This window comes from Acipenser ruthenus, unplaced genomic scaffold (genome assembly GCF_902713425.1).
Source record: "Acipenser ruthenus unplaced genomic scaffold, fAciRut3.2 maternal haplotype, whole genome shotgun sequence".
In the NCBI taxonomy this organism is placed as follows: Eukaryota; Metazoa; Chordata; class Actinopteri; order Acipenseriformes; family Acipenseridae; genus Acipenser; species Acipenser ruthenus.
Genome location: NW_026708192.1, coordinates 64,858 through 90,000, shown reverse-complemented (window position 1 = coordinate 90,000; position 25,143 = coordinate 64,858). Strand labels below are relative to the sequence as shown.

Here is a 25,143-nt window from a genome sequence, read left to right as displayed (position 1 = left end):
TGATCCTCTCTCCTCCCCACTCTCTCTCTCCTCTCCTCTCCTCCCCACTCTCTCTCCTCTCCTCTCCTCTCTCCTCTCCTCTCCTCTCTCTCCTTTCCTCTCTCCTCCCCACTCTCTCTCTCCTCTCCTCTCCTCTCTCCTCCCCACTCTCTCTCTCCTCTCTCCTCTCCTCTCTCCTCCCCACTCTCTCTCTCCTCTCCTCTCCTCTCTCTCTCCCTGATCCTCTCTCTCTCCTCTCTCTCAGGCTCTGAAGGATCTTCACAATGTGGAGGTGATTAATTTCGGGGATTGTCTGGTGCGTTCAGAGGGGGCTGTTGCCATGGCGGAGGCTTTGAAAGAGGGGCTCCCCAACCTCAAGGTAGGACACCCCAAGAATCATTCAAACAGGAGCAGCACCCCAAACTAACTCCCCTCCCCTCCTCCCCTCCCGTCCCCTCCTCCCATACTGCTAATGTTGTTGTGCCAATAAAGCACCTTGGAATTTGAATTAATCTCTCCCTCTCTCTCTCCCTCTCCCTCTCCCTCTCCCTCTCTTCCTCTTCCTCTCTCCCTAACTCCCTCTCGTCTCTCCCCCTCCCTCCCTCTCTCTGTGTCTATCACTCCCTCTCTCCCCTCCGCCCTCTCTCTCCTCTCTTCCTCTCTCCCCTCTCGCTAACTCCCTCTCTCCCCCTCCCTCTCTTCCCCCTCTCTCTTCCCCTCCCTTCCCCTCCCCCCTCTCTCCCTCCTTTCCCTCCTCTCCCTCTATCCCTCTCCCTCCCTCTCTGTAGGAGTTGAATCTCTCGTTTGGGGAGATTAAGGAGGACGCTGCCCTCGCTGTCGCCCGGTCCGTGAGCCACAAAACCCAGCTGAGCAAACTGGACCTCAACGGTACTGAGAGACAAATACATCCTGTGCAATATTATAGAGTAGAAAACATCAGCTTCTTACAGTGAACTGCAGGTTAATCTCACTGAAGACGCTGAGAGAGACTTCTAGAGGAAACGTTTACCATTGAATTTACACTGAAGACGCTGAGAGAGACTTCTAGTGGAAACGCTTGCCATTGAATTTACACTGAAGACGCTGAGAGACTTCTAGTGGAAACGTTTGCCGTTGAATTTACACTGAAGACGCTGAGAGAGACTTCTAGTGGAAACGTTTGCCATTGAATTTACACTGAAGACGCTGAGAGAGACTTCTAGTGGAAACGTTTGCCATTGAATTGTGTGTCTGTGTGTTTCAGGTAATTATCTGGGGCTGGACGGCTGCGAGATGCTGAGGGAGGTGATGGGGTCTCAACACATGGATGACGTGCTGGGATCTCTCAGGTAATGAGGGGGTAACTGCACCCCAAAAAATGCATGATCAATCCCGGGCTGTGAATCAGACTCCTATCGCACAGCAGTGTGATCCAGTCCAGGTTTTACTGCTACCAGCTTGATCAGCCCCCAGTGTGTCTAGCTAACAAGCTCAGGTGTGTCTTATTATTAAACTCCTAGTGAAACCAGGACTGGATCACACTGCTGTGCAGTGGGAGTCTTCTGAATGAATAAACACATTTTTTTAAAGAGATTGTAAGTCTGAAATCCTACAATGATTTCAAACACTGTAAAAAGTTAAGATGAACTTCAGATTAATTATTTTTTTAATTATTCAGTGATGATGAGGGCGAAGGAGACGATGATGATGATGATGATGATGAAGAGGAGGAGGAGGAGGAGGAGGAGGGAGAGAAGGAGGAAGGAGATAAAATGCCAGCCCCACCTGCCAGGGTAAAGTTAGAAATGGTCATCGTTTTTAAAAAAAAATCTATAATTGAAACGTGACTACAGCTCCCATGATCCTCTGCCATCAGTCCCAATGCTGAGGGATGCTGGGTAATGTAGTTTTAAGTAATTGTATTTGACGTAGGTGTTTCTGTATCATACGAGTGACTACAGCTCCCATGATCCTCTGCCATCAGTACCAATACAAAGGGATGCTGGGTAATGTAGTTTTAAGTAATTGTATTTGATGACATGGGTGTTTCTGTATCATGCCGAGTGACTACAGCTCCCATGATCCCCTGCCATCAGTCCCAATGCTGAGGGATGCTGGGAAATGTAGTCTTGAAAGGCTACCATTTTTGACAGTAGTTTTTAGTACATTTCACGGGAGAGGAGAGGCAAAAAAAAACCAAAATTCACAGAAAGGCCACCAAATAATGTAGCTTTAGCTCCACCAGCGTCCACAAGAGCTTCTAATAGTGCAGCGAAACCAGCGATACGCAGACCATTGCTTCTGACAACTTACTGACCAGTTTAAACGTTACTTCAGAGCAGAAAAACTTACAGTACAGACTCCAGAGCAGAGCCGGGACGAGCAACGGACTTTCTTGTTCGGATATTCGTTCCATAAGTTAAATATTAGTTCGGATAGTCGTTCGTTTTCAAAAAGTAATAAGAGCCATTTTATTTATTTATTTTATTTATTTTTGCTCAGAACGCGGGCAGGGCTGTGTGTGCGTGTCTCTGAGAGACTACAGCTCCCATGATCCTCTGCTATCAGCCCCAATGCAGAGGGATGCTGGGAGTTGTAGTCTTTTTTTCCCCCCTGCTGAAGTCCCAATGCAGAGGGATGCTGGGAGTTGTAGTCTTTTTTACCCCCCTGTTGAAGTCCCAATGCAGAGGGATGCTGGGAGTTGTAGTCTTTTTTTCCCCCTACTGAAGTCCCAATGCAGAGGGATGCTGGGAGTTGTAGTCTTCCCCCCCCCCTGCTGAAGTCCCAATGCAGAGGGATGCTGGGAGTTGTAGTCTTTTTTTTCCCCTGCTGAAGTCCCAATGCAGAGGGATACTGGGAGTTGTAGTCTTTTTTCCCCCCCTGCTGAAGTCCCAATGCAGAGGGATACTGGGAGTTGTAGTCTTTTTTTTCCCCTGCTGAAGTCCCAATGCAGAGGGATGCTGGGAGTTGTAGTCTTTTTTCCCCCTACTGAAGTCCCAATGCAGAGGGATGCTGGGAGTTGTAGTCTTTTTTTCCCCCCTGCTGAAGTCCCAATGCAGAGGGATGCTGGGAGTTGTAGTCTTTTTTCCCCCTGCTGAAGTCCCAATGCAGAGGGATGCTGGGAGTTGTAGTCTTTTTTTCCCCCCTGCTGAAGTCCCAATGCAGAGGGATGCTGGGAGTTGTAGTCTTTCCCACCCTACTGAAGTTCCAATGCAGAGGGATACTGGGAGTTGTAGTCTTTTTTTTCCCCTGCTGAAGTCCCAATGCAGAGGGATACTGGGAGTTGTAGTCTTTTTTTTCCCCTACTGAAGTCCCAATGCAGAGGGATACTGGGAGTTGTAGTCTTTTTTCCCCCCCTGCTGAAGTCCCAATGCAGAGGGATACTGGGAGTTGTAGTCTTTTTTTCCCCTACTGAAGTCCCAATGCAGAGGGATACTGGGAGTTGTAGTCTTTTTTCCCCCCCTGCTGAAGTCCCAATGCAGAGGGATACTGGGAGTTGTAGTCTTTTTTTTCCCCTACTGAAGTCCCAATGCAGAGGGATACTGGGAGTTGTAGTCTTTTTTTCCCCCCCTGCTGAAGTCCCAATGCAGAGGGATGCTGGGAGTTGTAGTCTTTCCCCCCCCCTACTGAAGTCCCAATGCAGAGGGATGCTGGGAGTTGTAGTTTTGTTGTTTTTTTTTGGTTTGTTTCCCCTTGCTTACCTCTGGTGTTGCGTTCTTTTCAAATCCCCCTGGCAGGACCCCACTCCGGTCTCCACTCCAGCGTCCACTCCAGCGTCCACTCCGGTCTCCACTCCGGCGTCCACTCCGGTCTCCACTCCGGTCTCTGCTCCCACTCCCCCAGCCGCCACTGAAGTCTCCACTTTCCTGGCTTTCCCCTCCCCAGAGAAACTGGTCAAACTGGGAGCCAAGCGATCGCTGCTCTTCGAGCAACAGGTGAGAACCAGTAAGAGAGGGGCTCAAAAAACTGACCCATCGTAAAAGCACAGAGGTGTCTGGTAAAGCACAGGGAAGCATTGTAAAGCACAGAGAGGTCTGGTAAAGCATAGGGAAGCATTGTAAAGCACAGAGAGGTCTGGTAAAGCATAGGGAAGCATTGTAAAGCACAGAGAGGTCTGGTAAAGCATAGGGAAGCATTGTAAAGCACAGAGAGGTCTGGTAAAGCATAGGGAAGCATTGTAAAGCACAGAGAGGTCTGGTAAAGCATAGGGAAGCATTGTAAAGCACAGAGAGGTCTGGTAAAGCATAGGGAAGCATTGTAAAGCACAGAGAGGTCTGGTAAAGCATAGGGAAGCATTGTAAAGCACAGAGAGGTGTGGTAAAGCATAGGGAAGCATTGTAAAGCACAGAGAGGTCTGGTAAAGCATAGGGAAGCATTGTAAAGCACAGAGAGGTCTGGTAAAGCATAGGGAAGCATTGTAAAGCACAGAGAGGTCTGGTAAAGCATAGGGAAGCATTGTAAAGCACAGAGAGGTCTGGTAAAGCATAGGGAAGCATTGTAAAGCACAGAGAGGTCTGGTAAAGCATAGGGAAGCATTGTAAAGCACAGAGAGGTCTGGTAAAGCATAGGGAAGCATTGTAAAGCACAGAGAGGTCTGGTAAAGCATAGGGAAGCATTGTAAAGCACAGAGAGGTCTGGTAAAGCATAGGGAAGCATTGTAAAGCACAGAGAGGTCTGGTAAAGCATAGGGAAGCATTGTAAAGCACAGAGAGGTCTGGTAAAGCATAGGGAAGCATTGTAAAGCACAGAGAGGTCTGGTAAAGCATAGGGAAGCATTGTAAAGCACAGAGAGGTCTGGTAAAGCATAGGGAAGCATTGTAAAGCACAGAGAGGTCTGGTAAAGCATAGGGAAGCATTGTAAAGCACAGAGAGGTCTGGTAAAGCATAGGGAAGCATTGTAAAGCACAGAGAGGTGTGGTAAAGCATAGGGAAGCATTGTAAAGCACAGAGAGGTCTGGTAAAGCATAGGGAAGCATTGTAAAGCACAGAGAGGTCTGGTAAAGCATAGGGAAGCATTGTAAAGCACAGAGAGGTCTGGTAAAGCATAGGGAAGCATTGTAAAGCACAGAGAGGTCTGGTAAAGCATAGGGAAGCATTGTAAAGCACAGAGAGGTCTGGTAAAGCATAGGGAAGCATTGTAAAGCACAGAGAGGTCTGGTAAAGCATAGGGAAGCATTGTAAAGCACAGAGAGGTCTGGTAAAGCATAGGGAAGCATTGTAAAGCACAGAGAGGTCTGGTAAAGCATAGGGAAGCATTGTAAAGCACAGAGAGGTCTGGTAAAGCATAGGGAAGCATTGTAAAGCACAGAGAGGTCTGGTAAAGCATAGGGAAGCATTGTAAAGCACAGAGAGGTGTGGTAAAGCATAGGGAAGCATTGTAAAGCACAGAGAGGTCTGGTAAAGCATAGGGAAGCATTGTAAAGCACAGAGAGGTCTGGTAAAGCATAGGGAAGCATTGTAAAGCACAGAGAGGTCTGGTAAAGCATAGGGAAGCATTGTAAAGCACAGAGAGGTCTGGTAAAGCATAGGGAAGCATTGTAAAGCACAGAGAGGTCTGGTAAAGCATAGGGAAGCATTGTAAAGCACAGAGAGGTCTGGTAAAGCATAGGGAAGCATTGTAAAGCACAGAGAGGTCTGGTAAATTAAAATGTATTTTATTTTCCTTTTCTGTAGGTCGATTCTACGGATGCGAGAAAGATTGCTGACGCGTTCTTAAAGATCGCCTCCGTATTGAAGGTGGAGGAAGACGTCAAAAGAGCGGTGCTAGACACAGTCGGTACGGCTATTAGTATTATTATTAGTATTATTATTACTATTATTAGTATTATTATTGAGTTAATGGCAACCAATCAAAATGCTTACATTTTACAATAACTCCCTGGAAGCCGTGAATTTGCTACTAGTTATTATTATTATTATTATTTATTATTATTATTATTATTATTATTAATGTAAGTATTGGGCAGAAGCCTGTTTTAATCCCAGGCAGAGGCATGCTGGGAGCTGTAGTCCTATAGCCAGGGCTGCACCCATTCACTGTGCAACAAGACCACAGCTCATTGTAGTTAAAGAACTACAGCTCCCAGCATCCCTCACTACTACCGGGGGTGCAGAGGCATGCTGGGAGCTGTAGTCCTATAGCCAGGGCTGCACCCATTCACTGTAGTTTTTAGACTGCTCTTATCTGAAATGTGATATTTTGTATTGGGATGTTTAGTAAGAACTGCAAGTCGCCCTGGATGAGGTTATTATTATTATTATTATTATTATTATTATTATTACTTAGCTCCTCAATTTTCTATTGTAGAAAAAAAAAAAAATAACATTTTAAAAAGATAATTAGTTCTTATATAAAAAACCGTCACAGAATTTATAAACATGGGAGGCAGGAGAGGGGATGGGGGGGGGTCTAGGGATTGGAGGGGCTAAAAACAGGGGTCTGACTTAAAAATCCATTCTCTTATCTACCCCCCCCCCCCCCCCCCCCCCCCCAGATGGTCTACTGAAGAAAGCCTTCAGCTCCCAGTGTTTCCAGTCCGATGTGTTCATCACCAGTTTACTGGTCTACCTGGGACTGCTCAAGGTAAGGAAATTGAATTTATACTGAAGACACTGAGAGAGACTTCTAGCGGAAACGTTTGCCATTGAATTTACACTGAAGACGCTGAGAGAGACTTCTAGTGGAAACGTTTGCCATTGAATTTACACTGAAGACGCTGAGAGAGACTTCTAGTGGAAACGTTTGCCATTGAATTGACACTGAAGACGCTGAGAGAGACTTCTAGAGGAAACGTTTGCCATTGAATTTACACTGAAGACGCTGAGAGAGACTTCTAGTGGAAACGTTTGCCGTTGAATTTACACTGAAGACTCTGAGAGAGACTTCTAGCGGAAACGTTTGCCATTGAATTTACACTGAAGACGCTGAGAGAGACTTCTAGCGGAAACGTTTGCCATTGAATTTACACTGAAGACGCTGAGAGAGACTTCTAGTGGAAACGTTTGCTGTTTAATTCTTTCCTCTCTCCTCTCAGAGTGAAGACAAGTTGAAGCCGGTTCGCGCCGTCCCGGCTCACTTCCTGACCCTGGAGCACTGTGTCCAGCAGGATTACTTCCCGAAAAATCAGCTGCCGATCCTGGAAGTGTTTCTGAGCCAGAGGTGAGACGCACAGACTCCCGTTCCATAGCACTGTGATCCAGTCCTGGTTTCACTAGGAGTTCAATAATAAGACACACCTGAGCTTGTTAGCTAGACACACTGGGGGCTGATCAAGCTGGTAGCAGTAAAACCTGGACTGGATCACACTGCTGTGCAGCGGGAGTCTGATTCCCCATCCCTGATCTCTCTGTCTAAATATCCCACAGTTCCCAGCAATATCCTGTAGCTCTCTTCACTATAAAATCAGCTACAAACCTCCTTCAACCAAAGTCTATCTACAGGGCTGGGAATCAGACTCCCGCTGCACTGTATTTACTGTTTTATATTTAAATATATATATTATAGTGACATGATATTGAACTCATTACTTTTAGATTGTCACCATGGTTATATTAAACAATTATTATGGTATGGTTATTATATTAAAATTAAGAGAAGAATAATAAAATTGATTTTGTTTTTTTATTTCAGATCCAAACTTATCCCAGATTCCTGTAAAACTGCCCGGTACAAACTTCGTCAAACTCTGAACAGCTTAATATAATAAAGAAAAACCTTTACCCCCCCTCCCCTCTCCTCCTCCTCCCTCCCTCCCTCCTGCTCCTCCTCCTCCCTCCTCCCTCCTCCCTCCCCCCCTCCCCTCTCCTCTCTCCTCTCCCCTCTCCTCTCTCCTCTCCCCTCTCCTCTCTCCTCTCCCCTCTCCCCTCTCCTCTCTCTCTCTCCCTCCCTCCTCCTCCTCTCCCTCCCCTCTCTCCCTCCCCTCTCTCCCTCCCCTCTCTCCCTCCTCCTCTCTCCCTCCCCTCTCTCCCTCCTCCTCTCTCCTCTCTCTCTCCTCTACCTCCTCTCCCTCCCCTCCTCCCCTCCCCTCCTCCCCTCCCTCCTCTCTCTCCCTCTCCCCCTCCTCCCCTCTCCCCCTCCCCTCTCCCCCTCCCTCTCTCTCTCCCTCCCTCTCTCTCTCCTCCCTCCCCCCCTCCCCTCTCTCCCTCCTCCTCTCTCCTCTCTCTCTCTCCTCTACCTCCTCCCCTCCCCTCCCCTCCTCCCCTCCTCCCCTCCCTCCTCTCTCTCCCTCTCCCCCTCTCTCTCTCCTCCCCTCCCCCCTCCTCTCCCCTCTCTCCCTCCCCACTCTCTCCCCTTCTCCTCCCTCCCCTCTCTCCCTCCCCGCTCTCCCTCTCCTCCCCTCCCCTCCTCTCCCTCCCCTCCTCTCCCTCTCCCTCTCCCTCCCCTCCTCTCCCTCCCCTCCTCTCCCTCTCCCTCTCCCTCTCTCCCTCTCTCCCTCTCCCTCCCCTCTCTCCCTCTCCCTCCCCTCTCTCCCTCCCCACTCTCCTCTCTCCCTCCCCACTCTCTCCCCTTCTCCTCCCTCCCCTCCCCCCCTCCCCGCTCTCCCTCCCCTCCCCAGAAATAAAGACTGCTCACAATTCTCTCTCGTCCATTCAACTGCATCCCACTGAAAAATCAAGCATAGAAATTATACATGTTTGAAGAAACTTCATCAAAATACGGGTCTAAATATATGCGCTGGGCAAAAGTTTTGACGACATCACCCTGTAGAATGAACATGCAGGCTCGGACTACGGCTCCCAGCATGCCTCTGCTCCCGCGGCAATGGTGAGGCATGCTGGGAGCTGTAGTTCTTTATGCTGTGGTCTCGTATCACAAGCGATACAGACCTCTATTACGATACATCATGTACAGCTGTGGACAAAAGTTTAGCAGCATCACCCTCTATATAGAATGAACTCCCTCAGCTTCATAGAGTCCAATGAAAGCTGCTGAATAATGTTCCCTTGTTAACATATTGAATTCCACCCCCTCTATATAGAATGAACTCCCTCAGCTTCATAGAGTCCAATGAAAGCTGCTGAATAATGTTCCCTTGTTAACATATTGAATTCCACCCCCTCTATATAGAATGAACTCCCTCAGCTTCATAGAGTCCAATGAAAGCTGCTGAATAATGTTCGCTTGTTAACATATTGAATTCTCTCACCTCTTATTAGCTTTATTAACAGTATCGCTGGTCCCTCCCTTTAGAGGAGCGCTGACCATCTTTAAAATCCATTCTCTCACCTCTTATTAGCTTTATTAACAGTATCGCTGGCCCCTCCCTTTAAAGGAGCGCTGACCATCTTTAAAATCCATTCTCTCACCTCTTATTAGCTTTATTAACAGTATCACTGGTCCCTCCCTTTAAAGGAGCGCTGACCATCTTTAAAATCCATTCTCTCACCTCTTATTAGCTTTATTAACAGTATCGCTGGTTCCTCTCAGGGCTGATGTGAGTCACATTTCAGACACAATGTATTTTTTAATCTTCAGGGCTGCTCTGTTGTCTGGGAGACTGTGTTCTGTTTTCCTTCTAGAATCTATTACTTCTCAGATGTATATATATTGATTATGGATTTGTTTGTACATTCCTGATTGTGTTTTTGTTTTTGCTCGCTGGCATCTCAATAAAACTTCAATTCAGGATTAAATTTTTTTTAAAAAAATGTTAGCGTTTTAATTTTTTTGTCTTGTCTCGTCTCGCTGAATTTTTCACACACATCTAGAAGAAGGGATTCTATATTATACTGTAGCGTCAAACCGAACAGGATTGTGGGGCTCTGTCTGTCTGTCTGTCTGTCTGTCTGTCTGTCTGTCTGCAGCTTTAATGACACTAAACTCTCTTCAGAATGTAGTAAACTAACACAGACCCCATTTATACAGTTGGGTTTTTACTGGAGCAATCTAGGTAAAGTACCTTGCTCAAGGGTACAGCAGCAGTGTCCCCCACCTGGGATTGAACCCACGACCCTCCGGTCAAGAGTCCAGAGCCCCTGACCGCTACTCCACGCTGCTGCCCTGGGTTGTAAACTGAAAAAAAGGCTTTTTCACAGAAGCTAGACCCCGGAACTCGTGTGTGTTGGTTTGACGTCACTTAACTTGCTATCAAGAATGAAAAAGTCATAATTTGGCGCCACGTGATTTTGAACGGATTTCAGTTCATCCTCGATCGTTATTGAAACGCCCAGTCCGCTTATAACAAGCGGAATTGGGCTTGTATTTATGTAGTCCCTCTAAGAGTCGCGGGTTTTTTGTTTCGTTTCGTAACAGGTGACTTCAGCGGTTAAAAACTGCAGGAGTGGTTCTGGCGATTGGGCTGGTGTTAATGTATATGCATGTCATTAGAACAAACAGATATGGAATTTGTATAAATTCCCCCCCCCTGTGAAATGAGTCGGGCTTGTTTTGGGCTTGTTTTGAAAAGCCGCTGCGCCCTCTGGTGGTCAAACGGCGCGTCACGCAGCGCTGTCACATCAGAAACCAAATCGCTGAAAATCTGCTGCAAATCGTCAGACAAAAACGAGTGTTGATTTGAATAATGAACCTAATTAATTAATTCATTGAAGCACAAAGCGGAAATTCAAATCCCAATCCCATCCCCCCCCCCCGAGGTGTTTTGAAATAACCGCAGCCTCTCAGCGACTAATCCTGAGGCGTTTTGATAGGTTTTGTGTTTCTATTTAAACATTATGAATGGCTCGTTGTCAGTTTTTTTTTTGTTTGTTTAACTAGAGTTTGCTTAAGACGAGGCTGCAGTTTAAACAGAGCGGAGACTGTTGTCTGGGAGGGAATTTCTGAGAGGAGAGGAGAGAGGAGAGGAGGGGAGGGGAGACGGAGGAGGGAGAGAGAGGGGGGAGAGAGAGGAGGGGAGACGGAGGAGGGGGGAGGAGAGGGGAGGGGAGATGAGGGGAGAAGAGGAGGAGAGGAAAGGAGAGGGGAGGAGAGGGGGGAGGAGAGGGGAGGGGAGATGAGGGGAGAAGAGGAGGAGAGGAAAGGAGAGGGGAGGAGAGGGGGAGAGGAGAGGGGAGAGGAGAGGGGAGAGGAGAGGGAGGAGAGGGGAGAGGAGAGAAGAGGGGGAGAGGAGAAAGAAAAGAGGAGAGGAAAGGAGAGGAGAGGGAGGGGGGGAGAAGAGGAGAGAGGGAGGAGGGGGAGAGAGGAGAGGGTAGAGGAGAGGGAGGAGAGGGAAAGGAGAGGGAAGAGGGGGAGAGGAGCGAGAAGAGAGGAGAGGAGGGGAAAGGAGAGAGAGAGGGGAGAGGAGAGGGGAGGAAGCAGAGGGAGAGAGGAGGGAGGAGAGAGGAAGGAGCGGGGGAGAGGAGAGGAGAGGAGAAGAGGAGAGAGAGGAGAGGGTAGAGGAGAGGGAGGAGAGGGGAAAGGAGAGGGAAGAGGGGGAGAGGAGCGAGAAGAGAGGAGAGGATGGGAAAGGAGAGAGAGAGGGGAGAGGGGAGGAAGCAGAGGGAGAGAGGAGGGAGGAGAGAGGAAGGAGAGGGGAGAGGAGAGGAGAGGACAGGACGGGTCATTCAGTTTCACACACCGCTAACTACACCACCCCCCCCCCCCCCTTCTACTTAAACAGCGGGGTCTTTGTTTCAGAAACGACCCGTCAACCTTTAACCCTCAAACTCCCGGACCTTCAGGAGAGTTCAGTTTTTCCTCTCTCTCCGCAGCCTCTCTAAACGCGGCTTCTCTCCAGAGAAACGAGGCTCCGCGTCCTTTGATATTTTTTGGAAGCTGGATTATAACTTTCTGTCTTGTTTCTGTGTTTTTAAAAAGCCGTCTTGTCTGTTTTACTTGCTAGTTTGGAGAGAGTATTTTCGTTTGTTTGCTTGGTGCGCGCTCGTATATTTAAAAAGGCGGCTCGTATCAAAACACGATTTAAATAAAATCGCACCTGTTTATCTGTGTTTGGGAACAGCATTCATCACAACGAAGGTAAAGCAACGTTTTAAAAAGAGAGATATTTGAAATATATACGTTTTGTGACGTCGTGCGTATTATTACGTCATATCTATCCTGATTTAATATTTTTATTGTCGAAACGTCTCGATTTCATTTCAAAAGATTCGAATTCTGTCGAACTCGTCGAATTAAATTTTATTTAAATTAATTCAAAAGGTGACCACAAAGATCAGATAAGAAATCGTATTTTATTAAAATATATATATATATATATAATTCTTTATATATATATATCAAATTCCCGCTGTGTTTTAAAAAAAAAAAGTTTGAAAATAAACAGAACTTATCGTAAAAACTTGCAGAAAAAATAATAATAATAATAATAATAATAATAATAATAATAATAATAATAATAATAATGATGATTCGTGAAGCGGTTCTTTTGTCTAATTAATCTAACTGTGTTTATTTTAATCGCTGTGTTTTCCACTCAAGGTAACCCCTCCGTGTTTTTCAGGAGGCTCTCGCGTGTAATTCCACACGCATCCGCAGTGAAGGAGGGGGGCGCTGTGAAACCCAGCGCCGCTGAATCTGTCGTGTTAGCTGGAGCACAAACAAAACGAACAGCACGACTTATCAAGTTAATTCAAATCGTTTCTCTGAGCTGTGATCGTCTTACCCGCGTTTCAACGCCTCGTTGCGCATTTTCGGGATAAATCGGTTGAGATTATTTCACTCCGACTTTGTGACACGCACAGACACGCACGCACGCACGCACGCACGCGTCAAGGAGTTTTTCTTTATTAAAATAAATATATATATATTTTTTTTATTATTATTTTTTTATTTTATTTGATTCATCTCGGGGACGCCTGGAAATTAATTGCGAGCTACAGAAGAAGCTAGAAGCGACCTCTCATAACAGGTAAGACTTTACCAGACCTCTCTGTGCTTCACAATGCTTCCCTATGCTTTACCAGACCTCTCTGTGCTTTACAATGCTTCCCTATGCTTTACCAGACCTCTCTGTGCTTTACAATGCTTCCCTATGCTTTACCAGACCTCTCTGTGCTTTACAATGCTTCCCTGTGCTTTACAATGCTTCCCTGTGCTTTACCAGACCTCTCTGTGCTTTACAATGCTTCCCTATGCTTTACCAGACCTCTCTGTGCTTTACAATGCTTCCCTATGCTTTACCAGACCTCTCTGTGCTTTACAATGCTTCCCTATGCTTTACCAGACCTCTCTGTGCTTTACAATGCTTCCCTATGCTTTACCAGACCTCTCTGTGCTTTACAATGCTTCCCTATGCTTTACCAGACCTCTCTGTGCTTTACAATGCTTCCCTATGCTTTACCAGACCTCTCTGTGCTTTACAATGCTTCCCTATGCTTTACCAGACCTCTCTGTGCTTTACAATGCTTCCCTATGCTTTACCAGACCTCTCTGTGCTTTACAATGCTTCCCTATGCTTTACCAGACCTCTCTGTGCTTTACAATGCTTCCCTATGCTTTACCAGACCTCTCTGTGCTTTACAATGCTTCCCTATGCTTTACCAGACCTCTCTGTGCTTTACAATGCTTCCCTGTGCTTTACCAGACCTCCCTGTGCTTTACAATGCTTCCCTGTGCTTTACCAGACCTCTCTGTGCTTTACAATGCTTCCCTATGCTTTACCAGACCTCTCTGTGCTTTACAATGCTTCCCTATGCTTTACCAGACCTCCCTGTGCTTTACAATGCTTCCCTGTGCTTTACCAGTCCTCTCTGTGCTTTACAATGCTTCCCTATGCTTTACCAGACCTCTCTGTGCTTTACAATGCTTCCCTATGCTTTACCAGACCTCCTCTCTCTCTCTCTCTCTCTCTCTCTCTCTAATTTGCAGATTTATAATTACATCTACATAGATGCTTACAAACAAACATGGTTAATGTATCTTAAGATAGATAGATAGATAAATTGATTGTTTTGTTTTGCACTTCAAACAGCGTCTGTCTGTCTGTCTCTGTGTCTCTGTGTGTGTCTGTCTGTCTGTGTCTCTGTCTGTCTGTGTCTCTGTGTGTGTCTGTCTTCCAGAGATGTCAGTCTCAGTGCGGGCTCAGGGCTCCCCCCTGTGGTGGCCGGTGGTACTGCTCCTCTGCCACCTCCCCTCTCTCAGCGCGATGTGCCCGTCATTCTGCATCTGTGATCAAATCAAGCTGGCAGTGAGCTGCGTGAAGAGAAACCTGACTGAGGTGCCAACCACCATCCCAGAGGTACCAGAACCACAGATCCACAAGCCCGCGCGTCTTCAGTGTAGATTCAACAGCAAACGTTTCCTCTAGAAGTCTTTCTCAGCGTCTTCAGTGTAAATTCAATGGCAAACGTTTCCACTAGAAGTCTCTCTCAGCGTCTTCAGTGTAAATTCAATGGCAAACATTTCCACTAGAAGTCTCTCTCAGCGTCTTCAGTGTAAATTCAATGGCAAACGTTTCCACTAGAAGTCTCTCTCAGCGTCTTCAGTGTAAATTCAACGGCAAACGTTTCCTCTAGAAGTCTCTCTCAGCGTCTTCAGTGTAAATTCAATGGCAAACGTTTCCACTAGAAGTCTCTCTCAGCGTCTTCAGTGTCAATTCAATGGCAAACGTTTCCACTAGAAGTCTCTCTCAGCGTCTTCAGTGTAAATTCAATGGCAAACGTTTCCTCTAGAAGTCTCTCTCAGCGTCTTCAGTGTAAATTCAATGGCAAACGTTTCCTCTAGAAGTCTCTCTGTGTCTTCAGTGTAAATTCAATGGCAAAGGTTTCCGCTAGAAGTCTCTCTCAGTGTCTTCAGTGTAAATTCAATGGCAAACGTTTCCACTAGAAGTCTCTCTCAGCGTCTTCAGTGTAAATTCAATGGCAAACGTTTCCACTAGAAGTCTTTCTCAGCGTCTTCAGTGTAAATTCAATGGCAAACGTTTCCACTAGAAGTCTCTCTCAGCGTCTTCAGTGTAAATTCAGTGGCAAACGTTTCCTCTAGAAGTCTCTCTCAGCGTCTTCAGTGTAATTTCAATGGCAAACGTTTCCACTAGAAGTCTCTCTCAGCATCTTCAGTGTAAATTCAGTGGCAAACGTTTCCTCTAGAAGTCTCTCTCAGCATCTTCAGTGTAAATTCAACGGCAAACGTTTCCACTAGAAGTCTCTCTCAGCGTCTTCAGTGTGAATTCAATGGCACACGTTTCCTCTCTCCCTCTCTCTCTAGATCTCGAAGCATCTCGATGTCCGGGGGAACTCTATCAAGGAGATCGTCTCCGGCAACTTCCTGCCCATCCCCTACCTCACCCACCTCAACATGCAGGGCTGCGCTATCGAGACTCTCCAGGAGGGGGCGTTCAGGGGGCTGGGGCGCCTGCTGTACCTCAACCTGGCGTACAACCGCATCGCTATCATATACCAGGTACCCCCCTAACCCCAACCCTAACCCCTCTCCCCTCTCCCCTGTCCTCTCATCTCCCATCCATCGCTATCATATACCAGGTACCCCCCTAACCCCAACCCTCTCTCCTCTCATCTCTCTCCCCTTTCATCCTCTCTCCCCTTTCATCCTCTCTCCCCTCATCCCTCTCCTCTCATCTATCGCTGTCATATACCAGGTACCCCCTAACCCCAACCCTCTCATCCCTCTCATCCCTCATCTCTCTCCTCTCATCCCTCATCTCTCTCCTCTCATCCTTCACCTCCCTCCTCTCATCCCTCGCCCCTCTCTCTCTCTCCTCTCATCCCTCGCCTCTCCTCTCATCCCTCACCTCTCTCTCTCTCTTCTCATCCCTCGCCTCTCCTCTCATCCCTCACCTCTCCTCTCATCCCTCACCTCTCTACCTCTCCTCTCATCCCTCACCTCTCCTCTCATCCCTCACCTCTCCTCTCATCCCTCGCCTCTCTCTCTCTCCTCTCATCCCTCACCTCTCCTCTCATCCCTCGCCTCTCCTCTCATCCCTCACCTCTCCTCTCATCCCTCACCTCTCCTCTCATCCCTCGCCTCTCCTCTCATCCCTCACCTCTCCTCTCATCCCTCTCCTCTCCTCTCATCCCTCTCCTCTCCTCTCATCCCTCGCCTCTCTCTCTCTCCTCTCATCCCTCACCTCTCCTCTCATCCCTCGCCTCTCTCTCTCTCTTCTCATCCCTCACCTCTCCTCTCATCCCTCTCCTCTCCTCTCATCCCTCGCCTCTCTCTCTCTCCTCTCATCCCTCACCTCTCCTCTCATCCCTCTCCTCTCCTCTCATCCCTCGCCTCTCTCTCTCTCTCCTCTCATCCCTCACCTCTCCTCTCATCCCTCACCTCTCCTCTCATCCCTCGCCTCTCCTCTCATCCCTCACCTCTCCTCTCATCCCTCTCCTCTCCTCTCATCCCTCGCCTCTCTCTCTCTCTCCTCTCATCCCTCACCTCTCCTCTCATCCCTCACCTCTCCTCTCATCCCTCGCCTCTCCTCTCATCCCTCACCTCTCCTCTCATCCCTCTCCTCTCCTCTCATCCCTCACCTCTCTCTCTCTCCTCTCATCCCTCACCTCTCCTCTCATCCCTCACCTCTCCTCTCATCCCTCGCCTCTCTCTCTCTCTCCTCTCATCCCTCACCTCTCCTCTCATCCCTCGCCTCTCTCTCTCTCTCCTCTCATCCCTCACCTCTCCTCTCATCCCTCTCCTCTCCTCTCATCCCTCGCCTCTCTCTCTCTCTCCTCTCATCCCTCACCTCTCCTCTCATCCCTCACCTCTCCTCTCATCCCTCACCTCTCCCCTCTCATCCCTCACCTCTCCCCTCTCTCTCCTCTCATCCCTCGCCTCTCCTCTCATCCCTCGCCTCTCCTCTCATCCCTCACCTCTCCTCTCATCCCTCACCTCTCCTCTCATCCCTCTCTCTCCCTCTCTCTCTCTCTCAGGAGTAATTTGACGGGCTGGCTGCTCTCCAGCAGCTCAAGATCTCCGGTAACCTCTCTCTCTCTCTCTCTCTCTCTCTCTCTCTCTCCCTCTCTCTCTCTCTCTCTCTCAGGAGTCGTTCGACGGGCTGGCTGCTCTCCAGCAGCTCCAGATCTCCGGTAACCGTTTGGAGGAGATCCAGCCCGGCTCGTTCTCCCAGCTCGGCTTCCTCAACTTCCTCAACCTGGGGGAGAACTTCCTGGTTTTCCTGCCCAGCCTGGTGTTCCAGGGGCTGCAGAACATACGCTGGATGCGCCTCTCCCACAACGCCCTGAGCACCCTGACGGAGGAGGCCTTCGCGGGGCTCTTCACCCTGCAGAGGCTCAGCCTGGACCACAACGAGCTGCAGTTCTTCCCCACGGAGACCCTGTCCAGGTAAAACAAAAAAAAATAAATAAAATTATATACTGCAGTACCAGCCTCTCTCCACTAGGGGGCTGTATTGAGCCTCTGTATAATCTCTCCACTAGGGGGCTGTATTGAGACTCTGTATAATCTCTCCACTAGGGGGCTGTATTGAGACTCTGTATAATCTCTCCACTAGGGGGCTGTATTGAGACTCTGTATAATCTCTCCACTAGGGGGCTGTATTGAGACTCTGTATAATCTCTCCACTAGGGGGCTGTATTGAGACTCTGTATACTCTCTCCACTAGGGGGCTGTATTGAGACTCTGTATAATCTCTCCACTAGGGGGCTGTATTGAGACTCTGTATAATCTCTCCACTAGGGGGCTGTATTGAGACTCTGTATAATCTCTCCACTAGGGGGCTGTATTGAGACTCTGTATACTCTCTCCACTAGGGGGCTGTATTGAGACTCTGTATAATCTCTCCACTAGGGGGCTGTATTGAGACTCTGTATAATCTCTCCACTAGGGGGCTGTATTGAGACTCTGTATAATCTCTCCACTAGGGGGCTGTATTGAGACTCTATACTCTCTCCACTAGGGGGCTGTATTGAGACTCTATACTCTCTCCACTAGGGGGCAGCACTGAGACTTCATATATTGTAATACCTGCCTCTCTCTACTGGGGATCTGTATTGAGATTAATACCAGCCTGTCTCCACCAGGGGGCAGCACTGATACTCTGTATACTGTCACACAGTGTGTGAGATGTAGCACATTACTCTCAACACTAGGGGGCACCATTGAGAATATATACTGTAACACTGAGTGGTAATACCCGACTCTCACCACTAAGAGGCAGCATCGAGACACTATATACTGTAAGTGTTTGTGAGGGGCAATACATGCTGTCTCCACCAGGGGGCACGATTGATAGTGTTTATACTTTTGATATGATGTGTCTGTCTGTCTGACTTACATTTTCACACACATCTAGAGAAGCGATCGTCCGATTGTGATGAAACTCGCTCAGGATCTTCTTTATTGAGAGGATCAGAGTCTGGGACTGTCTGTCTGTCTGTCTGTCTGCAGCTTTAATGACACTAAACTCTTTTCAGAATGTAGTAAACTAACACAGACCCCAAGAAGAAGGGATTCTATATTATACTGTAGCGTCAAACTGAACAGGATTGTGGGGCTCTGTCTGTCTGTCTGTCTGTCTGTCTGTCTGTCTGCAGCTTTAATGACACTAAACTCTTTTCAGAATGTAGTAAACTAACACAGACCCCAAGAAGAAGGGATTCTATATTATACTGTAGCGTCAAACCGAACAGGATTGTGGGGCTCTGTCTGTCTGTCTGTCTGTCTGTCTGCAGCTTTAATGACACTAAACTCTTTTCAGAATGTAGTAAACTAACACAGACCCCAAGAAGAAGGGATTCTATATTATACTGTAGCGTCAAACCGAACAGGATTGTGGGGCTGTCTGTGTGTCTCTGTGTCTCTCTGCCTCTGCCTCTCTCTCTCTGTCTGCATCTGTCTGCATCTCTGTCTGTCTCTGTGTCTCTCTCTCTGTCTGTCTGCCTCTCTTTGTCTCTCTCTCTCTGTCCTTGTCTCTCTCTGTCTCTGTTCCTGATCCTATGAGATGCATTTCCACGCTGCAGGTTGACGTCACTCACGCGGTTGGATCTGGGTTCGAACCCCATCACGTACCTGGGGGAGGAGGAGGTGCGCATGCCCAGCCTGAGACAGCTGTTCCTGGACCGCCTGTCCCTGCAGGACGTGTCCCTCACCGCGCTGGACAAGGCGCCCAAACTCGTCCTCCTGGACCTCACCTTCAACCAGCTGAGAGTGCTGCAGCCCCTGAGCGGCCCTGAGAAACTGAAGCAGGTACCCAGCATTGCACACACCCCCTCCAGCATTGCACACCCCCCCTTCCAGGATTGCACACCCCCCCTCCAGCATTGCACACCCCCCCCTCCAGCATTGCACACCCCCCCTCCAGCATTGCACACCCCCCCTCCAGCACTGCACACACCAGCATTGCACACCCCCCCTCCAGCATTGCACACATCCCCTCCAGCATTGCACACCCCCCCTCCAGCATTGCACACCCCCCCTCCAGCATTGCACACCCCCCCTCCAGCATTGCACACCCCCCCTCCAGCATTGCACACCCCCCCTCCAGCATTGCACACCCCCCCTCCAGCATTGCACACACCCCCTCCAGCATTGAGAGCTGAGGGTGCTGCAGCCCCTGAGCAGCCCTGAGAAACTGAAACAGGTACCCAGCATTGCACACACCCCCTCCAGCATTGCACACACCCCCTCCAGCATTGCACACTCTAGCATTGCACACACCCCCTCCAGCATTGCATACTCTAGCATTGCACACACCCCCCTCCAGCATTGCACACACCCCCTCCAGCATTGCACACCCCCCCTCCAGCATTGCACACTCTAGCATTGCACACACCCCTCCAGCATTGCACACCCCCCCTACAGCAATGCAGACCACCCCCTCTAGTATTGTATTGAATGGTGCTGTATTGTATTGTATTATGTGGTGCTGTATTGTATTGAATTGTATTGTATTGTATTGTATTGTATTGAATGGTGTTGTATTGTATTGTATTGTATTGTATTGAATGGTGTTGTATTGTATTGAATGGTGCTATACTGTGCTGTATTGTATTGAATGGTGTTGTATTGTATTGTATTGTATTGTATTGAATGGTGTTGTGTTGTATTGTATTGTACTGTATTGAATGGCTCCGTGTCTCCTGGCCCAGGTGAACCTCACAGGAAACCCGATCCAGTGTAACTGCTACATGCGTCCGTTCCGGGAGTGGACGGGCCGGGCTCGGGTCCGGGCCGAGGTGTTCTGCGCGGGGCCCGTCCCGTTCCGAGGGGAGCGCCTGGACTCCCTGCGGCCCGTGGACCTGCGCTGTCAGAGCCAGGCGGAGATGGAGAAAGCAGAACGAGAGGACAGGCTGCTGCTGCTCCCCGCCCTCGAACCCACAGCCGAGCCCCGGGGACGCAGGGGCAAGTGCCCAGAGCACTGCGACTGCAAGGTAGACGCGGGTCTGCACGAGAGCCCCAAACTAGAGCCCCACACTAGAGCCCCGAACTAGAGCTGGTCTGCTGGACTCAGTTTAGTTTCAATCACGCTGATGAAGGCACTAGAGCCCCAAACTAGAGCTGGTCTGCTGGACTCAGTTTAGTTTCAATCACGCTGATGAAGGCACTAGAGCCCCAAACTAGAGCTGGTCTGCTGGACTCAGTTTAGTTTCAATCACGCTGATGAAGGCACTAGAGCCCCAAACTAGAGCTGGTCTGCTGGACTCAGTTTAGTTTCAATCACGCTGATGAAGGCACTAGAGCCCCAAACTAGAGCTGGTCTGCTGGACTCAGTTTAGTTTCAATCACGCTGATGAAGGCACTAGAGCCCCAAACTAGAGCTGGTCTGCTGGACTCAGTTTAGTTTCAATCACGCTGATGAAGGCACTAGAGCCCCAAACTAGAACTGGTCTGCTGGACTCAGTTTAGTTTCAATCACACTGATGAAGGCACTAGAGCCCCAAACTAGAACTGGTCTGCTGGACTCAGTTTAGTTTCAATCACACTGATGAAGGCACTAGAGCCCCAAACTAGAGCTGGTCTGCTGGACTCAGTTTAGTTTCAATCACGATGATGAAGGCACTAGAGCCCCAACTCTCTCTCTGTCTCTCTCTCATTCCCAAAGGCTGATATTCATCACTCCAGCTGTGAGGGGAAAGGTCTTCAGAAAATCCCAAAAGGATTCCCGGCAGATACGAAGCTCCTGGACATGCGGAGCAATCACTTCCACTATATTCCCGGGAAAGCGTTCTCCGACATGGGAGAAGTAGTATCCTTGCATCTGCAAAAGTAGGTAAACCAAACCAAAGACTAAGAAGTCTGTATTGAACTGATGACTTTAACAGACCCACGCATTCAAGCTATTTAAGATGCCGAATTTTTAACTGAAGCACAAGGCGGGCCTCACATTTCTACAGTTTGTTTCTCCGGCTCGGGTCAAAGGTTTTGACATCATCTCCCTGTAGAATGAACTTGCTGGGCTAGGACTACGGCTCCCAGCATGCCTCTGCACCCGCGGCCATGGTGAGGCATGCTGGGAGCTGTAGTTCTTTATGCTGTGGTCTTCTGCTCCAGTACAAACCTCTATTACAATACAGAACTACGGCTCCCAGCATGCCTCTGCACCCGCGGCCATGGTGAGGCATGCTGGGAGCTGTAGTTCTTTATGCTGTGGTCTCGTATCACAAGCGATACAGACCTCTATTACGATACATCATGTACAGCTGTGGGCAAAAGTTTAGCATCGCCTAGAATTTTAGGATTGAGACATAATATAGTTTATTATTATTATAATTTTTTTAATTAACAATTTATTTTATTTATCATCATTCAGCAGCTTTCATTGGACTCTATGAAGCTGAGGGAGTTCATTCTATATAGAGGGGGTGGAATTCAATATGTTAACAAGGGAACATTATTCAGCAGCTTTCATTGGACTCTATGAAGCTGAGGGAGTTCATTCTATATAGAGGGGGTGGAATTCAATATGTTAACAAGGGAACATTATTCAGCAGCTTTCATTGGACTCTATGAAGCTGAGGGAGTTCATTCTATATAGAGGGGGTGGAATTCAATATGTTAACAAGGGAACATTATTCAGCAGCTTTCATTGGACTCTATGAAGCTGAGGGAGTTCATTCTATATAGAGGGGGTGGAATTCAATATGTTAACAAGGGAACATTATTCAGCAGCTTTCACTGGACTCTATGAAGCTGAGGGAGTTCATTCTATATAGAGGGGGTGGAATTCAATATGTTAACAAGGGAACATTATTCAGCAGCTTTCATTGGACTCTATGAAGCTGAGGGAGTTCATTCTATATAGAGGGGGTGGAATTCAATATGTTAACAAGGGAACATTATTCAGCAGCTTTCATTGGACTCTATGAAGCTGAGGGAGTTCATTCTATATAGAGGGGGTGGAATTCAATATGTTAACAAGGGAACATTATTCAGCAGCTTTCATTGGACTCTATGAAGCTGAGGGAGTTCATTCTACATAGAGGGTGATGCTGCTAAACTTTTGTCCACAGCTGTACATGATGTATCGTAATAGAGGTCTGTATCGCTTGTGATACGAGACCACAGCATAAAGAACTACAGCTCCCAGCATGCCTCACCATTGCTGTGGGTGCAGAGGCATGCTGGGAGCCATAGTCCTAGCCAGCAAGCTAGTTTATATAGAGGGTGATGCTGCTAAACTTTTGTCCACAGCTGTACATGATGTATCGTAATAGAGGTCTGTATCGCTTGTGATACGAGACCACAGCATAAAGAACTACAGCTCCCAGCATGCCTCACCATTGCTGCGGGTGCAGAGGCATGCTGGGAGCCGTAGTCCTAGCCAGCAAATTCATTATACAGGGTGATGATGCTGTTGACCAGAGCTGTCATTCTCACACCCTGAGGTTTTCATTCCATCAATCTTGAGGTGTTTTAATTATTTTAGGTGCGGGATAGTCGAATTGGAGCCGAAATCCTTCTCCGGGATGAAAAAACTGGTGTATCTCTACCTGTCCCAGAACGAACTGTCCCAAATCAATCCCGAGGCGTTCGAGGGAGCCCCCCGACTCTCTTACCTTCACCTGGAGCGCAACAAATTCAAAACCTTCCCCCGGGGAGCTTTCGCACGCCTTCCCAGCCTCTTCTCCCTCCACCTGGAGCACAACTCCATCTCCGAGCTGGCCCGGGACGATCTGGAAGGAGCCGGGATGATCCGCAGTCTCTACCTGACCGGGAACAGTTTGGTTTCTCTGTCCGAGGGCTGCCTGGCTCCGCTCAGGGAGCTGGAATCGCTCTCCTTGGAAGAGAACAGACTGGAAGAAGTCCCCACCCCCTCCCTAGGCCACGCCCCCCTGCTGCAGGAGCTCCGCCTCTCCGGGAACCCCATTCGCTGGGTGGGGCCGGACGCTTTCCTCCCGTTGGCCGGCTCGCTCAGGCACCTGTATCTGGCTGGGATGGGATTGGAGAAGGTAGGGAGTGGGCGGGGCTAAGGGGGCGGGGCTATGTAGAACAGTTTGAGCTAGTCCAGGTTTGATAGTCATTGTGGGAGATATTAATAATAATAATAATAATAATAATAATAATAATAATAATAATAAAAGCTCCCAGATTGAATATAAAAAGCACTTTCTAGGTGGAAATAGACCCCGCCCCCTTCACTGGCTTCTTTCCCGTCAATAACCAATCAGCTCCTGCCTCCCTTATTGATTGACAGCGACGTTCAGCCAGTTACCCAGAACACTAAGCTGACCCAGGAAGTTTTAGTACCTTTTTCCTTCACCCTCCTGTTAATCTCAGATACATATATCAGAGAATGAAAATCAATATTATCTCCCTTTTAACAGATCTTCCAAAAGATGAAATGCGTTTTTTTTTTTAATCCAAATTATTTAATTTATTTGTTTGATACATTCCCCTCCCCCAGCTCTCCAGCAAGGCTTTCTCCGGACTGGGAAAAGGCTTGAGGAGCCTCTATCTGGAGAGCAACCAGTTGGAGAACGTTCCCAGTTTGACCAGTTTCACCAGTCTGGAGGTGATCAACCTGGCTGACAATCCCTTCCACTGTGACTGCCCGCTCCTGCCCCTGCGCAAGTGAGTACCTCTCTGTGCTTTACAATGCTTCCCTATGCTTTACCACACCTCTCTGTGCTTTACAATGCTTCCCTATGCTTTACCAGACCTCTCTGTGCTTTACAATGCTTCCCTATGCTTTACCAGACCTCTCTGTGCTTTACAATGCTTCCCTATGCTTTACCAGACCTCTCTGTGCTTTACAATGCTTCCCTATGCTTTACCACACCTCTCTGTGCTTTACAATGCTTCCCTATGCTTTACTAGACCTCTCTGTGCTTTACAATGCTTCCCTATGCTTTACCAGACCTCTCTGTGCTTTACAATGCTTCCCTATGCTTTACCACACCTCTCTGTGCTTTACAATGCTTCCCTATGCTTTACCACACCTCTCTGTGCTTTACAATGCTTCCCTGTGCTTTACCAGACCTCTCTGTGCTTTACAATGCTTCCCTGTGCTTTACCACACCTCTCTGTGCTTTACAATGCTTCCCTATGCTTTACCACACCTCTCTGTGCTTTACAATGCTTCCCTATGCTTTACCACACCTCTCTGTGCTTTACAATGCTTCCCTATGCTTTACCACACCTCTCTGTGCTTTACAATGCTTCCCTATGCTTTACCACACCTCTCTGTGCTTTACAATGCTTCCCTATGCTTTACCAGACCTCTCTGTGCTTTACAATGCTTCCCTATGCTTTACCAGACCTCTCTGTGCTTTACAATGCTTCCCTATGCTTTACCAGACCACTCTGTGCTTTACAATGCTTCCCTATGCTTTACCAGACCTCTCTGTGCTTTACAATGCTTCCCTGTCTAGGTGGATTGAGAAGGTGAACCTCAAAGTGCGAGCGACCTGCGGGGCACCCCCAGAAATCCGGGGGCACAAGGTGAAAGACGTCACCGTGTTCAAGAGCTGCCCGGGAGAGAAACCGCCCCCCAGACCCCAAAAAACCAAGAAGGGCAAACCGGCGGGGGTGAAGACCACAGGGACCCCCAAAACAGACAAGACCCTGAAACCAGCAGCAAAAAAACCCTAAAGCTTAAAATATGTACCGTCACCGCCCTCTGGTGGCGGAGGGGGTGCAGCGCAGGCAGCCACACATTCATCCATCTGTCTGTGTGAAGCGCTTCTTCCCACTGTCATGAAACCTGAACGCGTTGCCGTGGCAATGGGGGGGGGGGGGGGGGGGGGGGGGGGGGGGGGCGGATGATGTCACCGACAGGCTGGTGCTTTTGAAGAGAAAATCATTTTCCGCGGACAGCGGTTTATCGTGTCAGAGGAGCGACATTTCATCCCAAATAAAACATTTTTAAAAACACGTGTGTTTTTTTT

The 25,143-nt window shown here is 48.4% G+C and overlaps 2 protein-coding genes across 3 annotated transcripts in view; both read left to right on the top strand.

The window, feature by feature from the left end:
* LOC131729997 (ran GTPase-activating protein 1-like) overlaps positions 1–9,591 on the top strand; it is a 15,599-nt gene extending 6,008 nt beyond the window's left edge. Inside the window, exons 8-17 of one of the 2 annotated variants that reach the window (XM_059020241.1) lie at positions 245–358; positions 768–867; positions 1,223–1,307; positions 1,637–1,751; positions 3,696–3,748; positions 3,785–3,893; positions 5,632–5,734; positions 6,453–6,541; positions 6,993–7,117; positions 7,589–9,591. In XM_059020241.1, the coding sequence (XP_058876224.1) occupies positions 245–358; positions 768–867; positions 1,223–1,307; positions 1,637–1,751; positions 3,696–3,748; positions 3,785–3,893; positions 5,632–5,734; positions 6,453–6,541; positions 6,993–7,117; positions 7,589–7,661 (966 nt within the window). In that variant the 3' untranslated portion in view covers positions 7,662–9,591. Of the gene's footprint in view, positions 1–244; positions 359–767; positions 868–1,222; positions 1,308–1,636; positions 1,752–3,695; positions 3,894–5,631; positions 5,735–6,452; positions 6,542–6,992; positions 7,118–7,588 lie in introns of both variants that reach the window. The other variant, XM_059020240.1, reaches the window with a different exon arrangement.
* A 1,971-nt stretch (positions 9,592–11,562) lies between these two features.
* On the top strand, positions 11,563–24,992 carry LOC117970453 (chondroadherin-like protein). The gene is made up of 10 exons (XM_059020237.1): positions 11,563–12,761; positions 13,912–14,090; positions 15,056–15,250; positions 16,839–17,140; positions 18,778–19,003; positions 19,906–20,187; positions 20,859–21,022; positions 22,683–23,205; positions 23,661–23,827; positions 24,628–24,992. The coding sequence occupies exons 2-10, from the start codon at positions 13,914–13,916 to the stop codon at positions 24,845–24,847; spliced, it is 2,256 nt and encodes a 751-aa protein (XP_058876220.1). The 5' UTR covers positions 11,563–12,761; positions 13,912–13,913; the 3' UTR covers positions 24,848–24,992.
* Positions 24,993–25,143: the final 151 nt, after the last annotated feature.